A 12332-nucleotide genomic window follows, 5' to 3' on the forward strand; every position below is an offset into this window, starting at 1 on the left:
GCCCCGCCCCGCCGGTCCCTCCGCGTTCTCCGCTCCTCCGCCCCGTGACAGCGCGGCGCGGCGCCGCCCGCGTTATGGCGCCCCCTGCCGGCCGCGCCGCCCCCCGTCCCGCGCCCCGCCCAGCGCGGCGCCGCCATGTCGGGAGCGCCGGGCCCGGGCCGAGCCCCGCTGCCCTGCACCGCCCGCGCCGCCGCCCACCTGCAGCTGCCCGGCGGGGCCGAGGCGGCGCGGCCCGGCGTGGCCGTCATTGACGTGCGCTTTCCCCGCGGCAGCGCGGCTGACGTGAGTGCGGGCCGGGGGCGGGCGCTGCGGGTACCGGCGGGGTACCGGCGGGGTACCGGCGGGATGCCGGGGCCGTGACCGCGCCGCCCCCCGCAGGTGCACGAAATCGTCTTCAAGAACTTCTACACCGCCTTCCTGAGCGTGCGGGCGCAGCGGGCCGGGCCGCCGGGACCCCGCAAGTGGGTCACCTGCATCCGCGACCTGCGGCTGATGCCGTGCCCGCACACGGAGCTGGGCGCTCAGGAATACTTCTCGCTCCGCCGCTCCCAGGTCCGCCCCGGGCACGCGGTCGCCCCCCGGCCGCCCACCGGCCGCCTGACGCCCGCTGTCCCCCCGCAGATGCTGTGCGACATGGAGCAGGTGACGGCGCTGCGCTTCATCCTGCGGCAGCCCTCCCCGGCGTGGCTGCACTTCGGAATCGAGGAGCTGCAGCTCTTCCCTCCTGGCAGCAAGGTGACCCCGGGGAGCCCCGAGCGCGGGGTCCGCCCTGGGGGGCTCGAGGGGAAAGGGGGGCGTGGGGCCCGGGGTCCTCGGAGTGCCACCCCCTGGGCGCTGCGGAGTGATGCTCGTAGCAACAAGGAGGATGCTGGGGTCCGAACTGCGGCGCGAGGGGTGAGGGCGGGATAGAGGCCCCCGCGTGACCCTTTGGCTCCACCGCAGACCTCCCCGCAGGACGTCCCCTCCTGGCTGTCCCAGCTGAGCCCTCCGGAGCAGCCCCCCAGCCTGCACGGGGTGAGTGGGGCCGTCCCGTGCCGTGGGTGGGGCGTGGGTGGGGCTGCCGATGGGTGCCACCCTGCCCCGGGGTGCACGGGCTGGTCCTTCCCACCCGTCACACAGCCCACATTGTCCATCTGCTAAGTGCGCAGCTGGTGGCTGCTCCAGTGCTGCCGGGCCTTCTGACCCCAACAGATCATGGCGTGAGCACTCCATCCCCAGAGGATGTACCGAATCCTGGTACCCAACCCCTGGGTGCTTCCAGCCCCCTCCTGGTCCCGCTGGCACCAGGGATCATTCCAGAGCCCCAAAGCCACTGCCCGGTGCTGGAAGCAGTGTGCAGAGTTCAGAAGAAAAATACCCGTGAGACATGCAGATCGAGGTGGCATTTAAATCAGCTCATCCTCTGCCTGGGGACAGGGGAGGCCTCGCGAGCGCAGGCGGGTGGCAGAGGGAGGGCAGCGCTGACTGGCAGGGTTGGTCCAGGAGGTGACCATGGAGACCATCACAGCCTGCAAGCACCGGTGTTGGGCCTGCTAGGTGGCGCGGGGTGAGCAGAGTCCAAGGAGAGTTGGGGCAGAGCTCGGGTCACCCATGTCCCCACGGGTTGTCACCGTGTGTCCCCACGTCACGCTGGGGCGGGAGGGAGAGGACGTGGGGAGCATCGCGCAGTGCCGTGCTGGGAAAAGAGCTTGAGCGTCCTGGGTGCTGAACCTCGGTGGTGCAATTAGGTCTTTAATCATTAGCTAATTGCCTGGTTTGTGTCCCCGCTCTGGACGCCCGCCAGCGGGGCCGTGTCACCCTCAGGGTCACCGTTTCCCAGCCGCCCAGCAGGGCTGCTCTGCGGGTGCTGTTTGCCGTGGCACAATGCCCCGCACGAGGGTTGCCCCGGCCCTCCCGGCACCGCTCCCGCTGCCTTCCAGGAGCTGCCCGACCCGGAGAAGGTGGCGGCGGAGGTGCAGCAGATGTGGGCGCTGACGGAGGTGGTCCGCGCTCGCCAGGCGGCCGCGCGCATCGGGCGCTTCGACGTGAGTGCGGTGCTCAACCGCGGCACCGGCGGCCGCGGGCCCGGTGGGGGCCGTGCGCTGTGCTCCCTGCGGCGCTGCCGGGACCCAGCGTGCCGCGTTCCTCTCGCAGGTAGACGGCTGCTACGACGTCAACCTGCTGTCCTACGGCTGAGCCCCGCTGGGCGCTCCCGGAACCGGCGTGGATGCTGCAACCGGTGGACTCCGACCCGGCCTTTGCCCCACTACCTCCCGTGCCGCCCGCCGGCCGTGCCCCACGGCCCCTCCCGCAGCGCCGTCTCCACCACCCGCGGGCTCGGTTGGGGCCCGGCCCCTACGCGTTCCGCAGCCGCGGCTCCGGATAAAGGCTACTACCGCGCTGCCGCCTCCGCTCGTTTGTGCGGGGCCGGGGGCGGGCCGGGGGCGGGGCGGGAAGGCGGCATGTCCCAGGCGCCCCGGCGGGGCGGGCCGAGCCGTGCCGTACCGAGCCGCGCTGCGCTGAGCCGGGCCGGGGCCGGAGGATGCTGCGGGCGGGGTGCCGCGCCGCGCTGGCCCGACGCCACCTGGGCTCGGCGCCGGTGAGTGGGGCCGAGGGGAGAGAGGGAGGCCCTGCCGTGCTGAGCTAAGCCGGGCCGTGCCGCGCAGGAGGGGCTGAAGCGGACGCCGCTGGACGCGCTGCACCGGGCCCGCGGTGGGAGGATGGTGCCGTTCGCCGGCTGGAGCCTGCCTGTGCAGTACGGCCGCGGGCACCTCGAGTCGCACCTGCACACCCGGCGGCACTGCTCGCTGTTCGACGTGTCCCACATGCTGCAGGTAGCGGGCGGGGGGACGGGGGCTGCGGGAGGGGTCCCGTCGCACCGCCTCACCCCCGACCCCTTCCAGACGCGGGTGTACGGGCGGGACCGCGTCCGCTTCCTGGAGAGCCTGGTGGTGGGTGACATCGCCGAGCTGCGCCCGGGACAGGTATGGGGGTCAGCGGGTGGCAGCTGGGCAATGGGCGCCCAGCACATGGCCCCATACGTGGGGACGGATGCCCCGGCACAGGGCTCCCCCAGGGTCCCCCCCCGTCCCAGCACCCACCCCACAGGGCACCCTGACACTGCTCACCAATGAGCACGGTGGCATCGTGGATGACCTCATCGTCACCAACACGGTGGAGGATCACCTCTACGTGGTGTCCAACGCGGGCTGCGCTGACAAGGACCGGGCTGTCATGGAGGTACGGGCAGGGCTGGGGCAGGGCAGGGCCCCACAACCTGTCCCCACACTGCGGCCCCATCCCCGCAGGGCAGAGCAGCAGAACTGAGGGCGGCCGGCGGCGACGTGCACCTGGAGGTGTCGGACAACGCACTGCTGGCACTGCAAGGTAGTGGGTCCCCATGCTGGTGGCACTGGTCTCATCCCACCGGGCCCAATGTATGGCCTTGCACCCCCCGCCTCGGTGCTGCCATCCCCAAGGCTGACGCCTGTCCCCTCCAGGGCCCTCCATGGCACAGGTGCTGCAGGCCGGGCTGCCAGATGACCTGACCAAGCTGACCTTCATGACCAGCACAGCCACCACCGTCTTTGGTGTGCCGGGCTGCCGTGTGACACGCTGTGGCTACACTGGCGAGGATGGTGTGGAGGTATTGGGCATCGTGGGGCGCCATGGGGCAGCCGTTCCCTGCAGGGTGCTGTGCCCCCTGACCGCCCCCATCCTGCACAGATCTCAGTGCCTGCAGGGCGAGCCATGGAGCTGGCTGAGCGGCTGCTGGGCTGCCCTGAGGTGTGGCCGGCAGGGCTGGCAGCCCGGGACAGCCTGCGCCTGGAGGCCGGGCTCTGCCTCTACGGAAACGACATCGATGAGAGCACCACGCCGGTGGAGGCTGGGCTGCTGTGGACCCTGGGTAGGTGCAGGCTGTGTCCAATTGCCAGGCCTGAAATGCAGGTCACAGCTGCCGGGCCTGAAGCACAGCCCTTCAGTGCCAGGCCCAAAGCACAAGCCCCCCCAAGTGCAGCCCCCAATTGCTAGTCCTAAAGCGCAAGACCCCCCAGTACCATTCCCAATGCGTAGGCCCCCCCAGTGCCATGCCCAAAGCGCAGGCTTCAGCCCTCTGTGCCCCATAGGGAAGCGCCGGCGCACAGCCATGGACTTCCCCGGTGCAGCCATCATCATGGAGCAGGTGAAGGAGAAGCCAAAGCGGAAGCGTGTGGGGCTGACATCGGTGGGTCCCCCCCTCCGGCCACCTGCCGCCATCCTGGGCCCTGAGGGCACGCCTGTGGGCACGGTGACCAGCGGCTGCCCCTCGCCCTCCCTGGGCAAGAACATCGCCATGGGCTACGTGCAGGCTGCGCACAGCCGCCCCGGCACCACGCTCACCGTTGAGGTGAGGAAGAAGCAGCAGCCGGCGCTGGTCACCAAGATGCCCTTTGTGCCCACGCACTATTACATGGCCAAGTGAGACCTGGCCCCATTAAAGCCCCTCGCCCATCTCCCGCCTCGTATCTTTCGCTGGGGCAGCACAGGGCGGTGGGGGGCTGCAGTCCTTTAATGGTGCGGTGCTGGCGGTGGGCGCTCCTCATTCGCGGTGCGTCTTCCCCGGCTCAGCTGCCGTGCTGTCCCTGTGGAGATGGCAGTGTCAGCAGGGGGACACGGGGAGGGCGGTGGATGCACCCGGCTGGGGGGTGCAGAGTGGGGCATACGGGGATGGGGACAGGAGTGGAGGATGCAGCCAGTGATGGACTGGACTGGGGGGGGATATACGGATATACTGGGGCACAGTGGGCGGTGGGGCACATAGTGGAGGGGAAGTAGGGGAGTGGGAGGGCGGTGGGATGCCCTGGGCTGTGGGGTACATAGTGGGGCACACCAGGGTGGGGACTTGCGCTGGGGGCACATCCCGAGGGGGCAGCGGGCCGGGGGCACAGCAGGGAGGCACACACCGGGTCGGCACGCACAAGGACGCAGTGATGCGCGAGGACCCAGCGGGAGACGCGCTGCGGTGGTGGCACGGGGAGGGCAGGCGGCTCTGGGGGCACAGCAGGGCTGCGTGCTGGGGCTCGTTGGTTTGGGGACGCGGGACGAGGACGGGCACCGGGAGGTAGTGGGACAGCGGCACGGGGGGGCACGCGGTGGGATACACAGCCGCGGGGATCCGGGGCGGGGGGAGGCGTTCGCTGGGACGCGCCGGAACGGGGACGCGCGGTGCCGTGGGCACACGGACGCGGCGCAGAGCGGACTCACCGGGGCGGGCAGTGCCGCTCGGCGGCGCCGTCGCGTCGGGCGGGGGACGAGGAATGCGCGCGGGGCCGTGCGGGCGCGGGGCCGCCGTCGGTGCCCGGGGCGGGGGGGCGGCGGGCGGCCGGGCGGTAGCAGAGCGCGGCCACCTCCTCGCCGTAGGCGCGCCACGCCAAGCGGGTGGCCATCAGGCTGAGCCCCAGCCACAGCAGCAGCAGCTGGCACAGCGCGGCACGCACGTCCTGCGTCGCCCACTCGGCCGCCAGCTCCCGGCCCAGCGCGCCCAGCGCCTCCCAGACCGCCGCCATCGCCGTTACCGGACGGGGCGGGGCACGGCCGGCGGGGCGGGGCGGCGGCATGGCGGGTGCGCGCTACTCCCGGCAGCTGTGCGTGCGGGGCCGGGGGTGGCGGGGTCCGGCCGCTCGCTTTCCTGCCGCTGAGCGCCCGCCGTGCCCCGCAGGTTGGTGCTGGGCGACGGCGGGCGGCGGCTGCGGGAAGCCGCGGTGCTGGTGGGGGGGCTGCGCGGGGTCGGAGCGCAGGCGGCGGCGGCGCTGGTGCTGGCCGGGGTGCGGAGGGTCGTCCTGCACGAGAGCGGTGCGGCGCGGGGCGGGGTGCAGGTACGGAGTGCGGGGTCACGGCGATGGTGCGGGTGCTGTTGGGGGCCCGAGGCGGGTGCTGTCCCGTGAAATGGGTCCGGGGGGTTGGGAGAACGCGTACGGGTACAGGGAGGCATCCCGGTGTGGGGATGGGTCCCAATAAGGGATGTGAGGTGCTCGGTAATGGTTATGGGTGTGGGTCCTGCTGATGGTACGGGTGGGGGTGCTGGTGGGGCGTGGGGATGGGCGAAGGTTCCAGGAATGAACACGGGTACAGGCTGGGGGTGCTGATAATGAGTGCGAGTACGGGCAGGGATCCCATTAATGGGTGTGGCTGTGGGCAGGGTCCCAGTAAGGGGTACAGGGACGGGTGGGGGTCTGGGGAGTGGACCTCGGCTGTGGGTGCAAGAAGGTGCAGGGCTGGGGGTTCCAGTAATGGGTATGGAGGAGCCATGGGGGTGGCTACAGCTGGGAGATCCCTGTCCCAGTGGGGATTGGGGTGCCTGTGCTAGGGATGGGATGTGGTCTCTCTGTTCCGGGTGAGGTCCCCATCAGTGGCCCAGGCCCACAAATGCCGCTGCCCCACAGTTCCTCCAGGGGGAGTGCAGCGTGGGCCAGAACCGTGCTGAGGCATCCCAGCGGCTGCTGGCCTCACTGAACCCTGATGTGGAAGTGACAGTGCACTCCGGGGAGCTATCGGAGGAGTTCCTCACTGCCTTCCAGGTGAGTCTGGCCCCCAGCCCAGGGGTGCCATGGGGCTCCAGTGCCCACTGACCGCCCTGCACAGGTGGTGTTGCTGACTGAGTGCCCGCTGGAGGAGCAACTCCGTGTTGGGGACATCTGCCATGCCAAGGGTGTCTGCTTCATCGTGGCCGATGCCAAAGGGCTGGCAGGGTAAGGGCTTAGCACTGCGTGGCACCACGTGGCTGCCCCTTCTTACCCTGCACTGTCCCTCCGTGTCCCCAACCCGCTGGTGGGTGGGACCTGCCCACTCTCGGAGCTGCATTGTCCCTGCCCAGGCAGCTCTTCTGTGACTTTGGGGAGCACTTTATTGTCCATGACCCGGTGGAAGGGGACCCGCTCTGTGCCACTGTGCAGCACATCTCCCAGGTAGGAAGTTCTGTGGTTGTCCCTGCACCCCAGCACGGTGACTTTTCAGCTCCATGTCTGTGACCCAAAATGCTTTGATGCCTCACGCTGCCTGGATTGAACCTGCACGCTCACATCTCCTCTGCTCAGGGCAACCCAGGGATCGTGACATGTGCAGGGGCGGACAAGAACTATGGCCACCGCTTCAGTGATGGTGATCTGGTGATGTTTTCTGGCGTGGAGGGCATGGTGGAGCTGAACAGCAGCGAGCCCTGCCCTGTACGCGTGCTGGGTGAGTGCCCGCCCTGGGGTCTGCGGGGGTCCCTGGTGGTGACCGTGACACCCATCCCCTCTTGCTCCCCAGATGGCTTCAGGTTGGAGATTGGTGACACAAGCACCTTCTCGCCATACTGTGGTGGCGGCCGGGTTTCGGAGGTGCGGCCACGCCAGGAGCACTCGTATGTACGTGCCCCTGTGCCACGGCAGTGCCACCTCCAGCAGCAGCCCCATGCCCCCACCGTGTCCCCACTGTCCCCATGCTGTGTCAGCAGGAGCCCCTCCGCCAGGCGCTGGCAATGCCCAGGATCCAGGCCAGGACCTCCACAGAGCTGCTGCGCAGCCGCAGTCTGCACGCTGCCTTCCAGGCCCTGCATGCCTTCTGCCGAGAGCGGGGCCGCCTGCCCCAACCCCGGGCAACTGTGAGTTTCCTCCCAGCCCCCCCCCAGCCCGTGCCCCCTACCGCACTGCCACTGCCCCTCTGCCTGCAGGAGGATGCTGAGCGTGTGCTGGAGCTGGCATGTGAGCTGGGCTCAGCGCTGGGCCCCCTGGATGAGGACGTCGTGCGAGCGTTCGCCAGCGTCAGCGCTGGGGAGCTGTGCCCAGTGGCATCCTTCATCGGCGCGCTGGCTGCCCAGGAGGCGATGAAGGTGAGCAGGCGTGCGGCGAGCTCTGCTATCCCCAAGCGCTCGGTGGCCACGAGAGGGCATCTGCTGCCTTCCTGGGGACACCGGGTGCTCAGAGCAGAGTGCTGGGCGGGGTGACGTGGTGCCAATGCTGGGCACGGGCACCTCGCTCGCCCCAGGCCATCACGGGGAAGTTCCTGCCCCTGGATCAGTGGTTTTACTTTGACGCCCTGGAGTGCCTGGCCGTGGAGGGGGCTGCGGGGCTGATGCCGGAGGACTGCGCCCCGGTGAGTGCCCGCTGCCGCTGGGTGCCGCGATGCTGTGCCCACCCCCACTTACACCGATCCCTCTCCCGGCAGAGGGGATCCCGCTACGATGGACAGATTGCCGTGTTCGGGGCTGACTTCCAGGAGGAGCTGGGCCGCCAGAAGTACTTCGTGGTGAGCAGGGTGCGGGCAGTGGTGTGGCACAGCTGGGGCGTTGGGGTGCAGTGGTTGTGCCTCGCAGGTGGGAGCCGGCGCCATCGGCTGCGAGCTGCTGAAGAACTTTGCCATGATGGGGCTGGCAGCGGGGCCGGGCGGGGACATCACCATCACCGACATGGACACAGTCGCACGCTCCAACCTGCACCGACAGCTTCTCTTCCGTGAGGCTGACGTGGGGGTGAGCTCCCCCCAGGGGGAGACCTGGGCAGTGCGGGGATGTGAAACGGGAGGAAGCCGTCCCCGCTCTGTGCCTTGCAGAAGCCGAAGGCGGAGGTGGCTGCAGCCGCTGTACGGCTGATGAACCCGGACATCAAGGTGACAGCCCACCAGGTCCAGCTGGGCCCCGGCACCGAGAAGCTCTTTGGGAACACCTTCTTCCAGCGGCTGGATGGTGTTGTCAGTGCCCTGGACACGCTGACGGCCCGTGAGTGCTTATGTGGAGCAGGGATGAGCCCTGTCTCCATGCTACCAGGATGGATGCATCCCTCCTGTTCCCCATAGGAGCCTTCCTGGAGAGTTGCTGCATCCGCTCCCGCACGGCGCTGCTGGACACGGGCACAGAGGGGGCAAAGGGCAACGTGCTGGCCATGGTGCCCCCCCTGAGCCAGCCGCTGGAGCCAAGCAGCGACCCTGCAGATAGGAGCTTCCCACTGTGCACGCTGCGCTTCTTCCCCTGTGCCATCGAGCATACGCTGCTGGTATGGATGTGGATCCTTGCACCTGGCCCTTTGGTGTCCCATCCCATCCCATCCCCCTGGCAGGATGTGGCCCCAGCTGCTCCCTGCCAGGGTATCACCATCATGGTGAACGGGGAAGGGTCACAGTGTGGGAACCCAGCACTCAGCCCTGTCCCCTCAATGCAGTGGGCTCGTGATGAGTTCGAGGGGCTCTTCCAGCTGCCTGCAGAGAGCATGAACCGCTTCCTGGGGTGAGTACAGACTCACTGCCCTGGGGCCAGGATCAAGGGACAGACGGCCGTGTCCTGCACGTGGCATCACTGCAGGCGTGCTGGTAGTGCCTGGTTTTGCAGGGAGCTGCCCGATGAGCCGGGGCGATGGGAGGGCCTGGTGGTGCCCAAGCAGGTGCAGAGGAGCCTGCAGGAGCGGCCGCGGGACTGGGGGGACTGCGTGCGCTGGGCCTGCCAGCACTGGCAGCTCCGCTACCACAACAGCATCGCACAGCTGCTGCACGACGTGCCGCCCTCGCACGTGAGCATGGGTCCCCCTTGTGCCATTTGATGGAGAGGCGTCCCTAGCCCTGACTCTGCCTTCCCTGTGGCAGGAAACCAGCCCCGGTGTGCCCTTCTGGTCAGGGGACAGGAGGTGTCCCCATCCACTGACGTTCGACCCCAGCAATGTGAGTGCATGGAGATGTAGGGCCGGGGAGAACTGCTGGTGGGCACTGGGCACAGTGGAGCTGCTCAGACAACCTGAATGAGATCTGCAGCATGGAGGTTGAGAGGCACCTCCATCTCCCTCTCTACTGCAGGACACCCACCTGGCATACGTGGAGGCTGCTGCCCACCTCCTGGCTCAAACTTACAGGCTGCCATCCTGTGGTGACCGGGTGGCCACGTGGGATGTCCTCTGCAACATGGTGCTGCCACCCTTCGTGCCCAAGGACGGGTGCTACGTCCCCACAGCAGAGGGCATGGAGGAGGTGGAGGAGACTCTGGGTAAGGCTACTGCATGTCTGTATCCCCAAAACCCAATGAAGAGGCACAGGCCAGGAGGTGCAGCTGTGATAACGGGTTCCTGGCCTCTGCCCCTGCATCCCCAGAGCCTGGACAGATGCTGGAGCTCGTGCAAGAGCTGGCGCAGTGGAAACAGGAGCTAGGAGGGGACACAGAGGCAATGGACCCCATCCACTATGACAAGGTACCACAGCTGCAGGGCTTGGGGAGGTGGCACTGCTTCCCATTGAATGCCCATGTCCCCACGCTCTTCCCTGCAGGACAGTGATCTCCACTTGAGCTTCATCACGGCTGCATCCAACCTGCGTGCAGAGAACTACGGCATCCCACCTGCGAGCCGGCTGACGGTGAGTGCCATCCCCGAGAGCCCCCCTCCCCACAGGGCAGCTGGTGACACCCCTCTTGTCCTCAGAGCCAGCGCATTGCTGGGCGCATTGTGCCCGCCATCATCACCACCACAGCAGCCGTGGCTGCCCTGGCGTGCCTGGAGGTTTACAAGCTGGTGTGGAGATGCCGGGACCTCCAATGCTACCGCAACAGCAATCTGTGCCTGTCTGTATGCCTGCTGTTCCGCATCCAGCCCCTGCCAGCCCCCACATACCAGGTAGGACCCTCTCCCTGAGGCACTCCAGCAGCCCCACGGTGTGCCCCACGGCTAGTGTGTGCAGGGCTGCTGCAGCCACTCGCATCTGGCTGATGGGAAGCAGCTGCAGCAGCCGGCGAGCAGCTGGCACTGGGCCCGGGGCTGCCTGCGGCTGTGGGGGGAGCAGAGCCGAGGTCCCCCCCTTTCTGTCAGAGGGGGGAAAGCAAAGCCACATCAGGGGCGGGGGGGGCAGGCCCCCAGATTGGGACCGTCTGGGTGATAGAGGCCCCTTTGTCTGGGGGTTTATGGCGTGCGAGGCAGCCCTTCCTGCGCGGCAGGAAGCGCCGATTGGAACCAGATTGGCCCGGGGGGCCCAGGGCCGGGGGCAGGAAGAGGGGGAGGAAAAGCGCCTTCATCGCCTCCGTGCCGGCTGCAGCTCGACTTCAGGCTGCCCAGCCACCCCAAGACCCTCCTGCCTCTGTGCCCCGCTGCCTGGTCCTGTGCCATAACCTCAGGGAGGCCAGGGCAGAGGATGTTGCTCTGGTGCTCCATGCCCTCTGTGCCAACATCCTGCTCCAGGGCTCCCAGTGCTGCTCCATGACACTTCATGCTGGGATGTGGCAGAAGCGCTGTCCTATGGCTCGGTGCCCGGTGGTACCGTGGGGTCCTGAGAGCCCACCAAGGCTGTGGCCACGGCCTGGGGGATGTGTTGTGTGTGTGGCTGTGGTGGTACAGATGGGGTTAAGGCCTCTCCCGGCACAGGCAGCAGAAGGCAGGACGCGAGGGCGGCCCATTGCCAGCATCCGTGGGACATGGCCGGGCCCAGCGCTGCCTGCAGTGGGGGCAGATGGTGGACAGCCATGCCAAGTGCTGGGGCCGCATCCTGCGCTCGGGCTGCAGCCAGGGTCACAAAACCCCCGGGGGCCACAGGCACAAGAAGAGGCGATTGTGTGGGGCTGGGCTGCCTGTCAATGGGGCTTTGTGCGTGGTTGGGGCCAGCGGTGCCGGGGGGTGGCCGTGTTCCATTCCCAGCTCCCTGTCCCCGAACCCCCTCTCCTCAAACCCCTGTCCACAGCCCTGATTCATTCTCCCTGCTCCCCTCGCAGTACCGGGGAAAGGAGTGGAGCTGCTGGGACCGGCTGGAGGTGCGTGCTATTGGGGAGGACGGGCAGGCGATGACGGTGCGGGAGCTGCTGGCCTGGCTGCAGGAGGAGCACGGGTGGACCGTCACCAAGCTCCTGCGTGGCAGCACCATGCTGTACGACGGGGAGGAGGAGGAGGAGATGCGGGCACGGCAGCAGGCGCAGAGGTAGGCAGCCGACTCTGGCCGTGCCCTGGTGCTGCAGGGCCCCCATCTCTCCTGCTCCGCTCCAGCTGCAGAGTAAACATCCTGCCGCCGGCAGCGCTTCCTCTGCTGGACCCCCGCCGGCCCCCTACCATAGGGGCTGGGGAGCGAGCCTGGGGTCCGGCCCAGTGTAGCTTTCCCAGCCTGAGGGGCCCAGCACACCGTTCCTTTCCCGGCTGCAGGCTGTCAGATGGTATGGAGAGCTCCGCAGAGCCACAGCAGCTGGAGCTGCAGTACGTGTGTGCTGGGGATGAGCTGGACGACGCCTGCCCCCCACTTCTCTGCACCCTGCCCTGAGCCCTGCAGGATCCCCAGATGTCACTGCCTGCCCCACGCAATAAAACTTGCAGGATAAGCTGCAACACGTGCTCACCGCGCTGCACCCTCTGCCGGTGCTGCGCCCCACAAAAGCCGCCGTGTGT

At 68.4% G+C, this 12332-nt stretch overlaps 4 protein-coding genes across 6 annotated transcripts; 3 read left to right on the forward strand and 1 right to left on the reverse strand.

Annotated features, from left to right (window-relative positions):
- Positions 1-129: 129 nt before the first annotated feature.
- Positions 130-2379, forward strand: NICN1 (nicolin 1, tubulin polyglutamylase complex subunit). The gene is made up of 6 exons (XM_031611705.2): positions 130-282; positions 379-552; positions 622-735; positions 943-1014; positions 1920-2024; positions 2134-2379. The coding sequence occupies exons 1-6, from the start codon at positions 136-138 to the stop codon at positions 2173-2175; spliced, it is 654 nt and encodes a 217-aa protein (XP_031467565.1). The 5' UTR covers positions 130-135; the 3' UTR covers positions 2176-2379.
- Positions 2380-2449: 70 nt separating this feature from the next.
- AMT (aminomethyltransferase) lies at positions 2450-4472 on the forward strand. Of its 2 annotated transcripts, none has more exons than XM_031611704.2 (8): positions 2450-2578; positions 2646-2813; positions 2883-2963; positions 3088-3219; positions 3288-3366; positions 3480-3625; positions 3706-3886; positions 4107-4472. In XM_031611704.2, the coding sequence occupies exons 1-8, from the start codon at positions 2522-2524 to the stop codon at positions 4439-4441; spliced, it is 1179 nt and encodes a 392-aa protein (XP_031467564.1). In that variant the 5' UTR covers positions 2450-2521; the 3' UTR covers positions 4442-4472. The 2 variants fall into 2 exon arrangements, with proteins under 2 accessions (XP_031467564.1, XP_090004115.1); XM_090147989.1 differs by having other exon boundaries at positions 2481-2611.
- On the reverse strand, positions 4453-5525 carry TCTA (T cell leukemia translocation altered). The gene is made up of 2 exons (XM_031611706.2): positions 5224-5525; positions 4453-4601 (listed from the first exon to the last, which is right to left on the reverse strand). The coding sequence occupies exons 1-2, from the start codon at positions 5523-5525 to the stop codon at positions 4559-4561; spliced, it is 345 nt and encodes a 114-aa protein (XP_031467566.1). The 3' UTR covers positions 4453-4558.
- On the forward strand, positions 5514-12320 carry UBA7 (ubiquitin like modifier activating enzyme 7). 2 transcript variants are annotated; one of them, XM_090147987.1, is made up of 23 exons: positions 5514-5603; positions 5678-5834; positions 6402-6536; positions 6601-6707; positions 6833-6923; positions 7053-7194; positions 7267-7364; positions 7454-7600; positions 7670-7828; positions 7984-8091; positions 8164-8244; positions 8312-8467; positions 8548-8713; positions 8791-8987; positions 9153-9217; positions 9305-9497; positions 9571-9645; positions 9778-9964; positions 10069-10166; positions 10243-10329; positions 10395-10586; positions 11672-11874; positions 12093-12320. In XM_090147987.1, the coding sequence occupies exons 1-23, from the start codon at positions 5575-5577 to the stop codon at positions 12205-12207; spliced, it is 2988 nt and encodes a 995-aa protein (XP_090004113.1). In that variant the 5' UTR covers positions 5514-5574; the 3' UTR covers positions 12208-12320. The 2 variants fall into 2 exon arrangements, with proteins under 2 accessions (XP_090004113.1, XP_090004114.1); XM_090147988.1 differs by having other exon boundaries at positions 9320-9497.
- The last annotated feature ends 12 nt before the right edge of the window (positions 12321-12332 follow it).

This window comes from Phasianus colchicus, chromosome 11 (assembly GCF_987193195.1).
Source record: "Phasianus colchicus chromosome 11, bPhaCol1.hap1.1, whole genome shotgun sequence".
NCBI classification, from domain to species: Eukaryota; Metazoa; Chordata; class Aves; order Galliformes; family Phasianidae; genus Phasianus; species Phasianus colchicus.

Bases quoted from the DNA above. Each gene is read 5' to 3' on its own strand.
- NICN1 (XM_031611705.2), top strand. From the start codon at position 136: ATGTCGGGAGCGCCGGGCCCGGGCCGAGCCCCGCTGCCCTGCACCGCC. The intron at 283-378 runs GTGAGTGCGGGC...CGCCCCCCGCAG, and splicing joins CCCGCGGCAGCGCGGCTGAC to GTGCACGAAATCGTCTTCAA. The intron at 553-621 runs GTCCGCCCCGGG...GTCCCCCCGCAG, and splicing joins TCTCGCTCCGCCGCTCCCAG to ATGCTGTGCGACATGGAGCA.
- AMT (XM_090147989.1), top strand. From the start codon at position 2,522: ATGCTGCGGGCGGGGTGCCGCGCCGCGCTGGCCCGACGCCACCTGGGC. The intron at 3,220-3,287 runs GTACGGGCAGGG...CCATCCCCGCAG, and splicing joins AGGACCGGGCTGTCATGGAG to GGCAGAGCAGCAGAACTGAG. The intron at 3,367-3,479 runs GTAGTGGGTCCC...TGTCCCCTCCAG, and splicing joins CGCACTGCTGGCACTGCAAG to GGCCCTCCATGGCACAGGTG.
- TCTA (XM_031611706.2), bottom strand. From the start codon at position 5,525: ATGGCGGCGGTCTGGGAGGCGCTGGGCGCGCTGGGCCGGGAGCTGGCG. The intron at 4,602-5,223 runs GTGAGTCCGCTC...CCATCTCCACAG, and splicing joins GAGCGGCACTGCCCGCCCCG to GGACAGCACGGCAGCTGAGC.
- UBA7 (XM_090147987.1), top strand. From the start codon at position 5,575: ATGGCGGGTGCGCGCTACTCCCGGCAGCT. The intron at 6,537-6,600 runs GTGAGTCTGGCC...CGCCCTGCACAG, and splicing joins AGTTCCTCACTGCCTTCCAG to GTGGTGTTGCTGACTGAGTG. The intron at 10,330-10,394 runs GTGAGTGCCATC...TCTTGTCCTCAG, and splicing joins CACCTGCGAGCCGGCTGACG to AGCCAGCGCATTGCTGGGCG.